Raw genomic sequence first — 17683 nt, forward strand, 5'->3', positions numbered from 1 at the left:
ACTCCCCAGTTCCCATTTCTCACCTGTCACACCTGCTTTCTGGTAAATGTTTCTTTTATTTTTAAGCACTATTTGGAGTTACAAGTTCCCAACAGATTGTTGTTGGTCAATGTGGTAATCAGGCCAGCTTAAGCTCACTGTTTTTTTGGGGGGTTTTTTTGCCTTATGCTAGTATGTAATCTGTTTTCAAAGCCAAATTTACCCTTTGAGACACTTATCTTCCATGAGAACCAATGAAAACAATGCAGAGGTGCCTTAAACCTGTATAGTATGTGAAGACTGTGGGAAAACGGCAACAATTTTTCAGCCTTGAAACCACTAATAGTTCACTGACCCATAATGAGTCACCATGTTAGTTTCTTATTGACAGCTTCAGAACTAAGTGCAAACAGCACCAACACTTGACTCAAAGATAGAGGAATGGAACAAAAAGTGCACTAGTTCAGCGGTCCCCGGGCCTCGGACCGGTACCGGTCCGTGAGTCGTTTGGTACCAGGCCGCGAGAGTTGAGGCTCAGGTGTGAAATGTATGGGTTTCAGGGTTTTTATCGGTTTTCAGCGTTATTTTTTTATCGTTTTGACCGTTAACTCGGTTTTCCTGGGTCTTTTCAGGTGTGTTATAAATAAATCTTCTTTTTTTCAGTACCGGTACTAGTTTTCTTTTGTTGTATTTATCCGCGACACATTAAAGGCCGGTCCGTGAAAATATGTCGGGCATAAACTGTCCGTGGCGCAAAAAAGGTTGGAAACCGCTGCACTAGTTTATTTGTAGTTTCAACATTTCACAGATTTAACAAAGAAGGTCAACAAACGACTCAGGTACGGGTGGAGGAAGCCAGCACTTGGGTTTGGAGCAGATGTCGTGGCAGATAAGAACATTCATGCTGATGGACATCATCCAAACTTCTATCATCCAGACTACTGGATTAACAGAAAATGCAAATCAAAGCTACTATCTAAATAATCTAGGGCAAAGCTAGCAAATGTTTAAAGAATAATATCCACACCTCTTCTGATACCATCTAGACGCCACAAACAATGTTTGGAGGAAGAGGTGTATTACACATCCTCATTATCAGAACTGCTGTCTGAACTCCTGTCATACCATCATCTTCATCAGAGGTTCGGCACAAGTCCCTGGAGTTTGGAAGATACTGAGGTACTCCTCTTTGATATTCTTCAAATTCTTCATTGTTATTTTCTTTGGTGACTCTGTGTTTGGCTGCCCAGTACCTGCTGCTTGACTCTATATTTTAATGTATTGACCACAAAATAATGGTATTTTAATTGACCTGCCCCATTATTCTGTCTTTGTTTAGTTTTCTTTTAATAAGATGAAGGGCCATTTTGTTGGGAGGCTAGGCACCTTTAGTGAGGTCCCCTCCCCCACACTTATAGATGTAAGTAAAACATCAAGAAACAGGTATAAAAGACACCGGTTTAGTTTGAATGAACTCTGCACTGAGGATTGCAGTGAAACACACTGTATTGCAGTGAGTAGTTAGTAGTGTAAATTGATTGTAGAGTTTTGTTTTACAATTCTTATAATACATACATATCTTGAATATAATTCTGTGGCTTTTGTGTAGTATTTAACTTTCCTTCTTCTGTTGCATCTCCAGTCTTTTTTAAAATTGATTTGGGAAATAAACTAGTAAAAGTAATCAGTCACTCTTATCCTTATTATTTAAACCAGAATGGGATAATCAAAAATGATAAACTGCCTTATTTAATTTGATAAATCTGAGGCTGAATTTTAAAGTTATTTAGTCTCAAAGTATAATTTATATGTACAATAAGAGTGGCTTATTAAGTGGCTTTTTACTACTTTTTAAAAAATTAAAAAGTAATAAGAAATTAGCCAAATTAACACAGCTATAGGTGTAAAAGGTGCACAAAAAGTGCTTTGAAGCTTTATTGTACAAACAGGTTATTTTTTTTATTTCTTTGTAAATAAGCGTATCTCTGAAAATGTCCTAAAAGTAATAGTATTAAAACAGCTATGTGCCCGCTATCTGGACATCACAGCGCTCTAGACTAACTTAATTATTAACTAACAAACTTGTGCTTAAAGTGCTTTGTCAGTATTGTAGAAAATGTTAAACTTAATCATCATCTTAGCCTCCTCTGACGACCTGTTTGCTGCTGTCTGCTGCCGAAAGGCATTGGAGAGAGGGGACACTTGGGCAGTGCATTTATTGCAGCATATAATGTGTTTCCTGGATACACTGTGCTTTTTCAGCGTTCAAAGATTGATGGCACGTGTCAGAGCACTGGCTATGAATTTCAGAAGGATCAGGCCTTAACATAACAAAAAAAGTTATCAATAGTTCTTTTCTTCTTTTCTTATTACAGCTACATCCACTTCTCTCAGGCCTAGGCCGCTCACTAGGGCTGGGTATAGGGCTGCCACGATTAGTCGACTAGTCACGATTACGTCGACTATCAAAATCGTCGACGACTGATTTAATAGTCGACGCGTCGTTTGAAGCTTTTTAAGATCACAAAAGACGCAGGAATAAGTAGTAGGATTTAAGAGTGTAATAACAGACTGAAACAGAAGATGGCAGCACTGCATGTACAAGGATGCCAGCTGCCGTTAAACCCAGAAGAAAAAGAAGCTGTGTCCCAGAATTCATAGCGCGGCCCAGCTCAGTTTCCAACAATGGCAGCAGCTAGTTAGTTTTAATATTACTCTTATTATTCTTTCTGGGTCACAAAATAAAAGTTTAACATATTTTCAGGCGAGAATGTAACTGTGTAAACCTCAAATATCTGCTCAGTTTATCAAGACACCACATATCTTCAAAAGCGCTCCGACGTTTTCGGAGACATCTGTTACCCACTAGCTCGATAGCTAGCCGGGTTCAAGGCTCACTAGAGCCGTGAGAACACCGGACTCCCGGCAAATCATTTTCAAACCCACCGCTGTCTTTCGCTACTTCAGGTTAAACATATATAAGTCACTTAGATAACTTAAAAATGTTATTGTTTGGCTTTTTTGTAGTATTTTATTTGCTCCTGAGTAAATCGGTTTGGCTGAGATTAAAGTTATAGTTTTTACACAGCTGAATAAACCAAGCAGACAACTGATTATCAGAAGTGTGAGATGCTCGAGAATATACTCCGGTGTCCCGTTATATTTTAGATAGCAAGGAGTTTATTAAACTTCACCAAAACAATCAGCAATTTTCATTAAAATTTAATAAACCATCATCTTGTTTTTATTTTTAGTTAGCACATACCTTAAACACTTAAAGCTGTAAGCTAATGATAGTTATATTAGAGAAGACGCATGCTGGTGCAATAAGCTGTATGTTGTACGTCCAATGGATGCATGATCTGATTAGTCACTAATCGCAAAAATAATCGGTGACTAGTCAATTATCAAAATAATCGTTTGTGGCAGCCCTAGCTGGGTATCATCACTGATTTCTATAATCCATTCGATTCCGGTTCTCAAAGTCCTGATTCGATTCAATTTAGCCTCAGAAATATTATAATTCTGATCATTTATCAGTACTGATACACATGAGACTTCATCAGAATTGTGAACATCACAGCAGATGCCTTTGTGTGAAAGTAACTGAGAATAAAACACAGAAAAACATGAAGGAGATTTTCCTGGTCTTGGCTTAAAGGGACCTCTGGCTAATACGGTGGGTTCTGTGTCGGGCTCGTAGCCGAAAACTAGCTTTACTTTGTTGTCTGGGTCAACTTTGCTAGCGAGAGATGGAGAGAGGCGTTAAAAGGCTGCTCCAATGGAATGTATTGTTTTTGGAGGAAAACACCAACACAGCGTACAGTCGAGTCTTAATAGCTTACTTACAACTGGGCTCCTCAGGCACTCTTCTTGGCTGCAGTGGTTATTATTATATTTAGATGCTTCCAGCTCCCGTTTCTGCTGGATGACAGCTCGTACTTTTCCTTTTTCTCCCTCCCTCACTCACAGACACATAACGGGTATGGCAGTCCATTCTCCCTGCAGCACGGACTACACTGCCTATGATGCTACATTCTTTAGAGCTATACCGGTAGCATTCTGCCTATTAGCTTAGCACAACAACAACAAAAAGGCGCTCTCTCACCCAGGAAACAGCAGAGAGAGAGCGTCACCCTGTAACCATGGCAACCGTAACGCTGCCACCTGGAACAACAGAACATAGCTGTCAAACAAAACCCAAACAGTCCTGACCCACCACAATATGAAACAGGGAAGTACCGCTGTGTAATCCATTTATTTCAACAAAGTAACTGTTTTGTATTTTAAATACATAACGGAGGTACATGTATTCCGTTACTTCCCAACACTGCTGATTGGTTAAGTCCACGATGGGGCATAATGTGTGTCTGTTGTTGACCACAAGGAGAGTTGCAGAGATTTTTTTTAATTTTTTTTTACCTGTTACCGAACAGTTGGTCGCACAGCTCTGCATCATCTTGAAGAAGATAGCAGACCACGGTGAAGGTTGTTAATGATATCTGGTCACTTCTCTCAGCTTTAGCTCAGTGAGCTGTCCGGATAAACGCCCCGCCCCCAATCACAGAGGACGATTCTGTGATTGGCATGTGAGCAGGTGGTGAATAAACCAGTGCGCCAACTTCCTGAGGAGCCCTACTGCTACCCTCTTAGTAAAGGTCTGTTCTGTTTTTCAATGTTTTACTGTTTTAGGGTTTCTTAAGTTCCTATTTCTCTCTGCACAAAAACCAGGAGTTATTTTAGAATCACAAGGTTTGATTTATTTTTCATTTTTTCCAATTGCTAGCTTAGCTTAGCTTAGCTTGTGATAGCTTCAGGTTCAGTTTTGCACCTGATTTGTCAAAGAGTTTTCTTAAAAAACTGCTCTCTGATGGACAAGAGTTCTTAAACAATTACTTAAAAGTATTTTTTGTATACATTTTAATATGTTTTTTTAATAAGTTCATTTTACTGTTTGCAGTTTATTTATAGCATATTTATAGCAAGTAGAAGCTAGGCACGAATTTTCTTCTTTTGCCATTTTCACACCCATCACCAATTTTATTCACAAATACTAATTAATTACTATTTTAAATTATTATTTTAAATCTGTCAATGAACAGTTACAGCCTGTTTTTTTATAAAAGGTTTCCATATTTTCATTTCTTAAAATAAGCAAACAAACAAACTAGAAATCCATAGCTCCATATGAAAGGAAAATCACAAGTTTTCTGATGCTGGGGGCTTAATGAGCCCATTACATTTTTGGTGCCTGAAAATATCATGGAAACTTTAGTAATACAGATTCATCTGTGAAAGCAGCTAATGCATTCCCATAATTCATGAAGAAGTCAAACAGTCAATAAAACCCTGGTTATACTGATTATGTTATTATATTCATTATGTTATGTAAGTAAGTAGCTAATAGTGTTTTTAGCCTGACCCTTCAACAACAAGTTAAGATATGTTATACTGACGGTAAATTGTGAAGGTGATTATTACACTGCTGTAAAATGCTTCTTGTGAAGCTTGCCTTGCACATAAAACCTTGATGACAAAGATGATGAGCTAGATTAAAATTATCAAAGTAAATGTAAGGTTTACATGTAATATTATCATTAATCAATTTTAGTTTGGTCAGAGAAAGCCTGGATAAAGGCAGTGAGTTACATTCAATAGCAGGAAGTGAAAATATGAGTGGACGCAAGTGTGAGAGGCATTTCATATTTAACTTTTATTAAAACCTTTATATTCATTTTAAGTTAAAATTTAGAAAAACTCAGAGGGTGGCATATCAGTGATGAGCTTCTTGTGGTAGATCTTCAGGAAAATTTCACCACATCAACAATGTCCACCGCCTTACACCGCCCATTGTGGTTATATTAAATATAAGAGAAAGAGAGAACTTTAAGAAATTAATATAGCCACTACAGTGACCATCAAAACAGTGAAAAAATATTGCCGTAAACAGCTTATTTTGCGACACCACGAAACAAACGGTAGCGTAAAATGAAACGATAGACGTTTTTATATCGTCACCCGATATATATCGCTATATCGAACAGCCCTACTCATTAATTTAAAAAAATACTTGGATTATCATATTTTTATTCCTTTGTTTGGCTGTACCTACCAAAATTACATAGGAAATGTTTGGTAATTACACCATAAGATGAGTGCTGTATAAATAATCATACCTTATTGGTATAAGACCTTTATTTTTCATAGCCGCAGGGCATGTTAAAAAGTGTGAAATATGCATTAATAGCAGATTATATTTGAGTAAGGGCATTCTGAAAGAAAATGGGTTTTCTTGTCTTACCTGCAGTAAGATCCTAAGGCTGTTTTTTATTTAAAACGAGCGCCAAATGTAGCAGGGAGAAAACCTGTCAACAGGCTGGACTGCATGTCCGTTAGATTAGTTTATAACTCATAATTAGACTGATACTGGAATCACTGTATAAACGTGCTTTCCCACCCTGTGTCCGTCTGTCTGGGATTAAAGCTGCATCTATAAACAGAGAGAGTAAAGCTCTCTGCCCATGCTTATCGGGTGCAAGATGCATCATGGCCCCACAGAGTCTCATGTGTGGATTACCCAGAGGTTATGGGGTAAGCATTGTTTCTTACCTTTTTCATGAGGGTCAGCGCTTAGAAGCATGTTTTGTTGGATTTCTACTAAGATGAGTTAATTATTTGCCTCTGCATAGAAAACTGGACGTATATTTGTGTTTTATAAAAGTATTTATGATATTAAACCTCACACTGTGATAAGACCAGGTTAAATTTCTCGAATAATCGTGTTTTAATGGTCACATTTGGAGCGTTCCTTGTCTGTGTAGTGCCATATGTCATTACTAGGGATGGGTATCGTTTAGGTTTTATCCGATACCGGTGCCAAACCGGTACTTTTGAAACGGTGCCGGTGCTTAAACGGTGCTCAAACCGGTGCTTAAAGAATGGAAAACACAAAAGTGGTCCAAAAACCTCTCATGTTCAGCTGTTTTTTTGTAAAAAGATAACAATGTTAGCCTTTTCTGCAGCTATGGGGCATATATGGTATCATTCTTGGCTGGAAGCAGTGCTTAAACAATGGAAAAAAACACAAACTTTGTCCAAAAACCTCTCATGTTTAACTGTTTTCCACTTTTTCTTTGGTCATTTTAGCCTTTTTGGCCAGGGTGAAGGGAGTATCTGCCATCAAACAAGAAGACAGCTGCATGTAGCTATGATGGTGTTTGCTAGTTCACCTTACATGCATTAATGTAATAACGTGGTTAGCCTACTCAACGTAAATTACACACGAACAACATTAAGCTACTCACGCAGAGAAGAACGGCTGCTGCTGCCATCATCATCCGTCATCATTTCTGCTACACTGGCAGGGCTAGGGGCCAGGACTCTCCTCTTCGGGTTTTTGGGGGATGTTGCTAATTCCGGGTCCGATAACAGGCAACCCACAAGCAGTAGATGTGCTCGGTGTGAGGTCTCGCAGCAAGCTATCAAATACGGCGCATTTCTCGGCTTTAAAAAAAAACACTATGCGTCGCCAGGTAGTTTCATCAGATTTGAGGTGTTACCTCCTTTGACAGCATCACAGTATCAGCTTAAAGCACTTGTTGCAGCTGCTGAGTTTGCATCTTTTGCTGTGAAGTACAGCCAGACTTTTGACCGCTTCGCCTTGGACATTTTTAATCTGTAGCTCTGCTCTAAAAGAACGTACGTACCTGGACCCGCCTACTATTCTCGGAAACTTAAAATGATTGGCTAGAATCTAAAGTGTATCATTCCATACCAGTTGGTGGCGGTAATGCACCTTTCAGTTGTTTGCCAACCGCCAATACAAATGTAAGGAAGAAGAAAGTGTATCACAGCTCAGGAAAAAAAGCACCGAAATAAAGCACCGAAATGTGCGCTGCTTTTCGGTCTGGTTACTACCGTTTATGTCAGAACCGGTGCCATCATGGCACCGGATACCGGTACCCATCCCTAGTCATTACGTAGATTATCGGGATTAATCTGGATTACAGCCACCACCCCTTGGCGATAACTGTTGCCCTGTCTGTAGTCTCTGCGCTTTGCAGAATGAGTTTAATTTGAGGAGAATATAAATGGACCATATACACCATGCCGATAAACTCACTGGGAAACATTAAGGTAAAAGTGTGTTCATCACAGTGTTATTGTAGTCAGTTTTTTTAACACAAGTATGGAACTGTTTTAAGGAAAAGTGGAGTTATTGCTAATCTGATTATTAATTAGTAAATATGTAAGAAAAATTGTGTATGTTTCTGTTCTATGTCCTGTGTACTGTTTGTTTGTATATTTGTCTTTTTGGCTGCTGTTACACCCAAATTTCCCCTTGTGGGACAATTAAAGGATTATTCTATTCTATTCTATTCTATTCTAATCTAATGAGTTAAGTTTAAATTGATTGCAGCTTTTTTGTGTGCAGCTACTATTTGTTTGTATGTAAAATCTTAACCTACAGGGTTCAAGTTAGTATAGATGCCACACTGTGGTTCCCTCTCATGTGGTGGTTCTGAATCTGCTGCAGCAGGTGGAGCATGGAGAACCAAGTAACAAATATGAAGTGAAACTAAGAAGAATGTGTGGAAGGCTTTTAGGGAAAATAAAGCAAACGAGTGAGCCAGTGCTGCCGTGATTGTGTACATTGCAACATTTCACATTGCACGATGAATTTTGATGAACATTCAGTATTTCTATGAGAAAATGTTAACTTTTTGTGTCAGCTTGTTACTGTTGCATAAAACAATCCACTCAAAACTCGAGTGAACTTTATTTTTTTTATCATCTTTGGCCTTCAGTTCATATACTGCCCATGCTCACACAGATGTTGCTCCCTCTTGCGTTCGTGATCACTTCTTGAACAGTTTTTGCTGTGTTTGAGGCATGTAAAACTGAAAACGTATACCTGTTATTTTTTTATTCCATGGTTTAGGAACAGAGATCTGTCTGGAAGTTCCGTTTGACCTTTGTGTGAGCTGGAGAGACGAAGTGAAAAATGCAGGGAACTGTAGCTGGTTACAGCCTACGCTACTGGCTGACCCTGATCACGGGGTTGCTGGAGTGTCTGTTTTTTGCTGGCCTGGTGTTTGGCTATGCCTCTCTGGTGTTTGTGCTGAAGGAAGAGGAATACTTTGGTTGGCTGTGTGTCGACACTAACAGCACAACGGATAGTAAAGGTGAGCAACTCTGGAGTTTAGATTGGACAGGACACTCATCCAGGACACCACAGATGCAGGTTTCAGATATATTTGTGTGTGTTTCTGTTTGTTTTTCTTCCAGACTGTAGTGGTCAAGATGAGCAGCTCTCGCTGGTTTTTACTGTGGCCTCCTTCCTCAACAACTTCCTGACTCTATTAAATGGCTACATATTTGATCACTGTGGCACACTGCTGACCAGACTGCTGGCAATGTAAGTCAGTGCTGAAATATGTCTGGGCTGCAGACCCAAACTCACAATTGTTAACTATTTCTTGCTGTTTGCCCAAAATGTTGTTAATCAACAATACTTTATAAGTAAACTATGATACCTTTGTAGGTCAGACCTCCAGCAGAATAAAAAAAAACCTTGTCTGCCAATTAGTTTCAGCAAAGAAACCAAAAAAATCTGAGATTAGTTCAGAGTCCGGATCAATAGGTAACACTTTATTTATTAAATGAACTTTTTTTCTCTGCACAGGTTACAAAAAAATGTCCAAAAAAACTCAGTTATGTTTATATACCACTAAATCACACAATCACATACTATAGCTGCCCCAAGGCACGTACTAAGAAATCATCTACCTCACAATATTCAAATAATCCATCTCCCATGAGAAAACATTTGTTATTCCAAACCTGTTGTGTTAATCATTGCTGGAACACTTAGGAATGCAGATTTGCTTTAGAGCTGTGGTGTAACATGTTATCACTTAAGTTTCTTATTTATTGCAGTGATCAGGAGAGTATGAGATTATATTGCGAGATTTAGATTAGAGAATCTCAGTAATTAATTTTAATGAGATTATTTTGATATTTATAGAAAATTTGGTAAAATATGCAATTATTCAGTCAAATTCATCTTTTACTTCCTGTCAGATGATTTATACTCAAACATGTGGAGAGACGCAGAGAAAGTCTGTAACTTTGTAAAAACATGCGCAACAAGAATTATTACACAATTTAGGAATTAATGAGTGTTGTTGAGTCACTACTTGATTTTTAAATAAAATAGGTAGTTAATTGTCAGTACCAGATTATATTGTTGTAATGTTAATGGAAATCGTGCCAGATTATTTCTTTAGTCAGTGTTCATTTGAAGAGCAATTTATTCAGATTACAAAATAAAAGATTTGGTACTGTCACGGCGGGGTGCGCCGGTGTGAGGAAAGAGGTAGACCCAGATGCAGACACGGTGGAGACAAAACGTAGTTTCAAAAATAAAGCGAGCCTTTATTGGCTGATTGCAGAAGAAAAAACAAGGAACTAGGAAAACTAAGGAGGCTATGAACACTGTGTTAACAAAAAGGCTGTGACACTCAGTGAAAAAATATGACAAACTGTGAACACTGAGTAAACTAGAAAACACAGAGAAACAACGGAGTAAACCTATGAAAACTGTGGTGAGGTTAACAGACGATCTGACACTGGCTGAGTGGAACACACAGGCTGTATCCCAATTCAGGGTCTGCAGCCTTAAAGTACGCAGCCTCAACGATCCTCAAGGGCCGCGTACTCAAAGACCGCTAAGGCCGGAAGTGCGAGGCTTCTGAAATGGGACGGTGTAGCCTCCGTCGCGCTGCCCAGGTTGCCTAACAACCATGATACTAACAGCTGGAAACGTTTCATACAGCTTTGTTTGACAGAAATGAAGGAGAAAATCTTTTGTTCATTTGTTTGTTTGTTTCTACATGAGCTTTGATCATTCTCTGTAAGATTAAGCTCAGCTATTGAACGGCGTATATTTTAAAGTAAAGGCTTTAAAACCAAGTTAGTACAAACGTCACTAATGTCACATAACTTTGCCGACATGTGGCCAACAGTAATGTTTTAATGTTCTTCGTTATTAAACATTTGCACATAAATAAGTGACATGACGTAATCGGCCTTAAAATGCGGCCTTTAAGGCTGCAGACCCTGAATTGGGATACAGCCACAGACTAAATACACATAAGGAATGATCAAAGGAAGTAGAATCACATGGGGAAAACAGCTGACAACAATTAACATAATGACAGGACACGTGAAACTAAACATAATAAACACATAACTCTTTCAAAATAAAACAGGAAACATAAGGAAATCCAGACATGACTTGAACTTGACAAACAAAGAAAACTTAGACATGAAACATGGCAGAATGTAACTAGATAAACCGAAATGAAACTAGACTAAAAAGAATAACAAAACACCAAGAAACTCAGAATACTGGGTCACATGACCCAGGGCCATGACAGGTACAGACCAACAAGCCTTTTCAAGGTCAACTTTTGCTATATATACAAAAACTACTTACACAAAACTCAGTTGTTTTGTGTATTTATGCTGCTGTTTTTAACTATGCTGCCCCCTGATTGGTACTTGTTTTTCAGCATTAAGCTGCATCTAGACTTTTCTGTTACGTCTTTCACTCTCTTCCACGTTTCATCGTCCTGTCGAGAGAGGCTACATGCATGAGCTTATGTGGTATCTGAGGGGAGAATGGACAGTTTGAGTGGATTCAGAAAACCTTGCCAGCTCATGTCTGTTAACGCTCAAGGCGACTTCGCTGCAGGCCAAACTCACCCTCAGGCCACCAATCAATGTCTCAGTGCTCCCTCATAGGAACTCTGCTCCTCGTAGCTGATATCTGATGGCAAAAACAGAAACTTTTATGTGTCCTGATGATACTTTTCCCTCTCCAGAGCCCTTTTTAGTGGCGGTACATTGCTGGTGGCCCTCTCTAGCCCAGGTAGGTGCACAGGTTACGATTATTAGAAAACACATATTTATGAGTCTTTTTTTTGTTTGTTTTTATTAGATTCACCTTTCACCTCTGTCTCATAATTTCCACCTTTTCCATAATCCCTTCCTTGTGGGAATTTCGTATTCTGGTCACATTGTGTTGGGTTTATTTAACTACCTGAAAGCTTATTCTGTGTGCTGAAGTGTAGAAATCGAACACCCTAGCTATTGTGACAACACCATTTTAGCTAATTAGCAGTTAGTTATATAACTTGCATATGCTAGCCACTGTTGGTCTCACATTTCATATTCTTGTGGACAAACCTGTGAAAGAATCACCTTTGTTTTAAAAAAAAAAAAGAGCAGCTGTGTTGGCTTTCTCATCTTAAGCACAAAGCAGGTTTCATCTCCTCAGCTACGGCTCGGTTCATACCAAACACGAATGACAGAAAACAGGTAAAAGGTGTTTTCACTACATGCCTGATGACTTAGGCTACGTTCACACTGCAACAAATCCGATTTTTTTGACCCTATGCGACCCATATCCGATAATGGTGTGACAGTGTGAACGGCACAAATCCGATATTTTCAAATCCGATCTGGGTCACTTTCGTATGTGGTCCTGAATCCGATACATATCCGATGTTTTAGAAAGCGACTGCTGTTTGATGGTCATGTCGCATTAAATCCGTCTTTTACGTCACTGACACAAGACAGACGCCAATTATCAGCGCCGGAGAAGCGCCCGATAAGACATCGCGAACGCTTCCTGGCCATCCGGTGAAACTGCTGGGAAGACAACGTTGGAGAAACGTGAACATTTTATTTGTACTGTATAATCTGCAGATTCTGACAGAAATCTGCAACTATCCTTTGAAGCAGCGCTCCTCTAAAACAGCAATAAGGATCATTATTAGGTTATTTACATTATTATGTAAATAACAAAATAACTTAGAGCAAAAATTGGGAAACGTAAAGTCCGAAGTCTTTATATTAAGGGCCATCAGTCAAACAATACTGTTTGCTCTGAGTCTAAACAGAGCGCGTTGTGTGTGACATTTTCTTTTGCGCACGCGGGCCGCTTTGAGCGTTCACACTAGAGCGCGTTTGCTGTCGCATTTTATTTGTAGTGTGAACAAGCAGACAAAAAAATCGGATTTGATCAAAAATTCAGAATTGAGCATCAAGACCTGCAGTGTGAACGTAGCCATAGTCACTGTAACACCCCTCGTATATGATGAATCCCAGTAAAATAATCACAATCACTGTGAGAATTATGCACAACTGTGCATAATTCAGGCCATTAACATATTAAACGCGTGCTCTTTATTTTATTTTCCAGTATTTTCCATTAGCATTTGATTTCAGTCTCATTTATATCGTATCACAACAGGAGTTATCTTAAGGCACAATGTGAATACTCTACAATATTAGAGAGAAAGCTTAACAAATCAGGCTGTTGCCTGTTTACAGGCAAGAGTTCCCTTTTAATGGGAAAAGTCCTCCGGCAGAAACAGGCTCAGCCTCGATGTTTGTGGAATAGGGGGAAAAGAGAAGAGAGAGAGAATGAGGGCACAGAGAGACCACGAACAACAAAACGCCCCATCAGCCTGAGCCTATAGAAAGTTTAAAGGTTCAGGGTCACCGAATCCATCCCTGACTGTAACCCTTTACTGCTGCTGGGGAAAGCAAAAAGTTTGTTTTCAAACATGATTATTCAGCATTTTATCTGCTCGTCAGCACTTTTGCTGCTCTCTGCACCGTGACTCTGGAGTTTTAACTCTAACTACCTTTAATATTGTGCAACATCACATTCCTAATGTTTGTATTTCTGTGTCTTGTAGAACTTTCAAACCTGCTTTACCCCGCCCTGTCTCTCCTTGCTGTGGGTGGAATCCTACTGCTCATAACTAACATGCAGGTAACTACACCTGTAGAAAGTTTCTGTTCCTAAACACAAATACATTTGAGCCACTTCTAAACTTTCAAACATATTTTGTCCTGATGATCCGTGTATCTGTGTGACGGAAAGGTGGGCAACCTGTTTCCTGCTCATCGCTCCACCATCATCACCTTCTACAATGGTGCCTTTGACTCCTCCTCTGCTGTGCTTCTCATCGTTAAGGTGGGACTGATAATTGCTACACTCATATTTGTCACACACATTAGATGGATAAAACAACACTGTCCCCACACTAGTGCCACTACTACTTTACCGAAGTGCAGTTTTATTCTTATTTGGTAAAAAAAAAGGTGGAAACAAGCTGCATCCCGTAGCTGTACTGGTGCACCAACAAACACAACTGTGAATTTGTGCTGAATACTACATAAATAAAATATTAGAATTTACATCCCTTCATCCAGTCCTGAATGACCCACTTCTCCCTATCTCTAAGGGAGAGCCCAGGCTCCCTACTGAAGCAGCTCGTCCTGTTTTGTCGGTCATTACTCTCAGCTTATGCCCAAGGTGAGGATGGGAACAGAGCAGTCAGCATATTGCAAGTTTTTCCTTCACACCCAGCTCTCTTCACCATAAAAGACTAGCATGGTATCCAGTCACTGCAGACCTTTCACCAGTCTGTCTACCCTAAAGACAGACTGTTCAAAACCCTGAGATACTGAGATAATCCACCCATCTCCAACTGTAGACCATGGCCTCAAACTTCCAGGTGCTAATTCTCACTCCTGCTTCAGCTGCCCCAGTAAGAGCTGGTGATCATCCAACAAACCAGCAGAACCACATCCGCCTTAAACAGAAGAGATGGTATCTAGATAGCGCCGACTACTAGAATTGCATTCATCAAAATTTAAGCAAAGGCCTCTTGGATTGGCTGTAAGACACAGCACGCCATTTTATTGGTCAGAGCCACACACATATCAGAGGCCTAGCATAGCGACTTAAATTAGTGGAGGTGGGAAGATAGCCACCTGTGTCAGCATCCACCTGCCAAGCAATGTAGTCCTAACTTTAAACCCTATATATATATATATATGACCTATATAAGTGACCTTTTTTTCCCCCTGCAGATTCTTTACGAACAGGGAATCTCTCTCCGCTACTCTTTCATTTTCCTGACCACCTGCAGCAGCATTCACTTGGCGAGAACTTTCCTGCTGATGCCAAAAACCCACATCCCCTACACTCTGCCTGAAAACTACACCTACGGGTGAGAGGATGATAGGTTTTTGCCATTCAGGTCATAAAAACAATGGGCGTCTTTGATACACACAAAATCTGTACTTAAACACACATTTCAAGTACAAATTCAGTATTATTAACATGTTTTTGTGTAATTTGTTCTTATTCTGTGAAAAAGTTTAGAACTACCTAAATAAGGAATCAAATACAAAATATTACTGACAAAGTTGAAGTCTTTTACCTTTTTAGTTTAAAGTGGACGTAGCATTTGGATGGTGTAGTGATTGAATTCAGAAGTATATATTTTTCTAATTCTTGTTGTTGTTCGTGAAAATCAAAACCACCATTTTTAAAACCCAGAACGAGGGAAATGGCTAGAAAAACAACTGTAGGTATATCATCACCTCAACCTCCACCTTTGTTGTAGTGTTCGTGTCGCATACGTCATAATTACGTCATGGGATGCTCGCCTACGTTGCTGTGAAGATGACCATACACATTAGATGGTATTGGATAGTAGACTTGTAGTCAAGACCGCCTAATCCGAGACCAAGACAAGACCAAGACCAGAGGGTATCAAGACCAAGACAAGACCAAGACCAAGTTGAGACGAGACCAAGACCAAGACCGAGGCAAAAAAAGTTTTTAAACTGCAGCCAGATGCTGCTACGTTTACATGTGTCAGGCATATTTTAGCGTTTTTGCTTTCGCACAGCCCTCCTCACCGCTGTCTACTATCTCACTCACTCACTGAGAGGACAGACGCATGCTCCACTTGACTGTCGCGTCTCTCAACCCCTCTCTATTTTTCACATAATGATATTATCCTATATCCTCGCATGTGATTGGCCACAATATGGATGGATTGGGGCATAGCTGAGCCACTGTGTGAGAGCTGAGCAGCGAAAGGAAATTAAGTGAGGCTAGAAATGACTGAAAGATTATTAGGCTCTGTTTTGAGTTTTGTTCAAAAAAGAATGACTTCATATAGGAAAAAAAAATCACACATGCAGGACACCTTAAACTAGATTTAATTCTACCAAAGTCCACTATTTAGATTCAGAAAAGTTTATATAATTATTTAGCCTTGTTGTGCAAACAAGCCTGCATAACTTAATAAATATAGAATTTGAAAAGTAACAAATGGTATCTAAAAAGTTACACTAGGTACTAGATACATGTTCTGATGAGTTTTGGTAAACAACCATTTGACTAACATGTGTGTCTCACCTGATCTTGTTCCATCTGTTCTGTCCTCATTCTCCATCTCCCTCTCTGTTCCTCTCTCTCCCTCTTTGTGCTGACAATCAAGCCAAACACCAACACCATCAAATATACAGTGGAAACCAGATATTTACAAACTCTTCAGATAAAAACACAAACACTTTTTTAATTGTAACATCAAATCAGACTAAATGTTTATTTTTTTAGATTGATAATTATAAAAAACATATTTGTTAACTATCTGTATTTCTTAATTGCAAATGGCACCAAATTGTATTCAAAATTGAGCCACACTTATGGAGCTCCACAATTCTTTTCCTGGTGTTTTGGTTGATATCTCTTGATTTTTCCCATTTCAAAGAAACAGGCTCTGTGTTTTGCCTTATATGCATCCACAGGTGTGCCACCAATTTACTCACATGGACTGTACTAACCTATCAGAAGCTTCTTAAGCTCAGAATGGAATCGTCTGGAGTTTTCTTATTAAAACTCCAGACGATTCCATTCCAATCCAAATAGGTACCAATGGAAAATGTGCTTTATTGTACCTACAAGTTTCACTAGTACAAAAACCAAGCGAAAAAGAAGTTTTCCATGCTGGATGTCATTATTTAAACCCAAATTTCTTGGTTAGTGAGTGAGTGAGCAGTGAGGTCCTGATCTTCAGGGAACAGATCAGGTGGTATATGTTCTCCACTTGCTTTCCGCTTTCCCTGTCACAACACTTTCTTTGTTTTCTTCATCTTTCACCACAGATGACGAGCATAAACCTTTTGATTTTTAATAATTCCGAGTCACTAACAAAAGAACAAAAGTGACCAGTGCAACGTTGATTTTGAATGTGCACTCATTTGTTAATCACACTTTTTTTCTGACGTTCAGGATAAACTGTGGAAAGGGAAACACTGACACTGTGGAGGAGACTGAGATGAAGGAAGGTCCGCCGACACAGGAGTCGCCTGAGACGGAGAACACGTCGCTGGCACCTGAGGGTAGGACAGAGGCTCAAAACACAGAAAAAGGTTCTTATAGCCACTTTACCATCCAAAACTGTTTGTGTCAAGTGTTTCTACTGTTTGGCCAACAAAGAAACCACTGCAGGCAAATACAAATACATATACACGTAACAAAGTAGCATGTATTAGTTGATGTGTTTTACACCCAGTTTTGTGTGTTCAGTGCAGTCGTTCGGCAGCTGTGTCAAGTCCAGGTTCTTCATATTTCACCTGGTGTGGTTGTCCATCATACAGCTGAGACACTTCTTGTTCATTGGCACGCTCCACTCCATGCTCAACCGGCTGGCTGATGGTGACTCCAACCTGGGTAAGTCATTGTCCTCATTATCATCTTTGATCCAGATATTCTCTGACTTCATTCTCTTGTTTTTCCATCCATCCCTAAATCATCAGTGAG

At 39.4% G+C, this 17683-nt stretch overlaps 2 protein-coding genes across 5 annotated transcripts in view; one reads left to right on the plus strand and one right to left on the minus strand.

Annotated features, from left to right (window-relative positions):
• Positions 1-6432, minus strand: part of LOC146516214 (uncharacterized) — a 24043-nt gene extending 17611 nt beyond the window's left edge. Inside the window, exon 1 of the mRNA XM_085163229.1 lies at positions 6281-6432. The gene's annotated coding sequence lies outside the window, so the exon portion shown is untranslated. The remainder of the gene's footprint in view (positions 1-6280) is intronic.
• Positions 3760-17683, plus strand: part of LOC146516216 (equilibrative nucleobase transporter 1-like) — a 16097-nt gene continuing 2173 nt past the window's right edge. The window contains exons 1-10 of one of the 4 annotated variants that reach the window (XM_085163225.1): positions 3760-4637; positions 8921-9164; positions 9268-9397; positions 11868-11914; positions 13752-13828; positions 13940-14032; positions 14935-15074; positions 17153-17292; positions 17450-17593; positions 17680-17683. The exon at positions 17680-17683 is cut by the window's right edge and continues 104 nt beyond it. In XM_085163225.1, the coding sequence (XP_085019351.1) occupies positions 8984-9164; positions 9268-9397; positions 11868-11914; positions 13752-13828; positions 13940-14032; positions 14935-15074; positions 17153-17292; positions 17450-17593; positions 17680-17683 (956 nt within the window). In that variant the 5' untranslated portion in view covers positions 3760-4637; positions 8921-8983. Of the gene's footprint in view, positions 4638-6486; positions 6571-6807; positions 8116-8920; positions 9165-9267; positions 9398-11867; positions 11915-13751; positions 13829-13939; positions 14033-14934; positions 15075-17152; positions 17293-17449; positions 17594-17679 lie in introns of those variants that run through there. The other 3 variants (XM_085163224.1, XM_085163223.1, XM_085163226.1) reach the window with 3 other exon arrangements.

The sequence above is a fragment of the Neolamprologus multifasciatus genome, chromosome 6, assembly GCF_963576455.1.
Source record: "Neolamprologus multifasciatus chromosome 6, fNeoMul1.2, whole genome shotgun sequence".
Classification (NCBI taxonomy): domain Eukaryota; kingdom Metazoa; phylum Chordata; class Actinopteri; order Cichliformes; family Cichlidae; genus Neolamprologus; species Neolamprologus multifasciatus.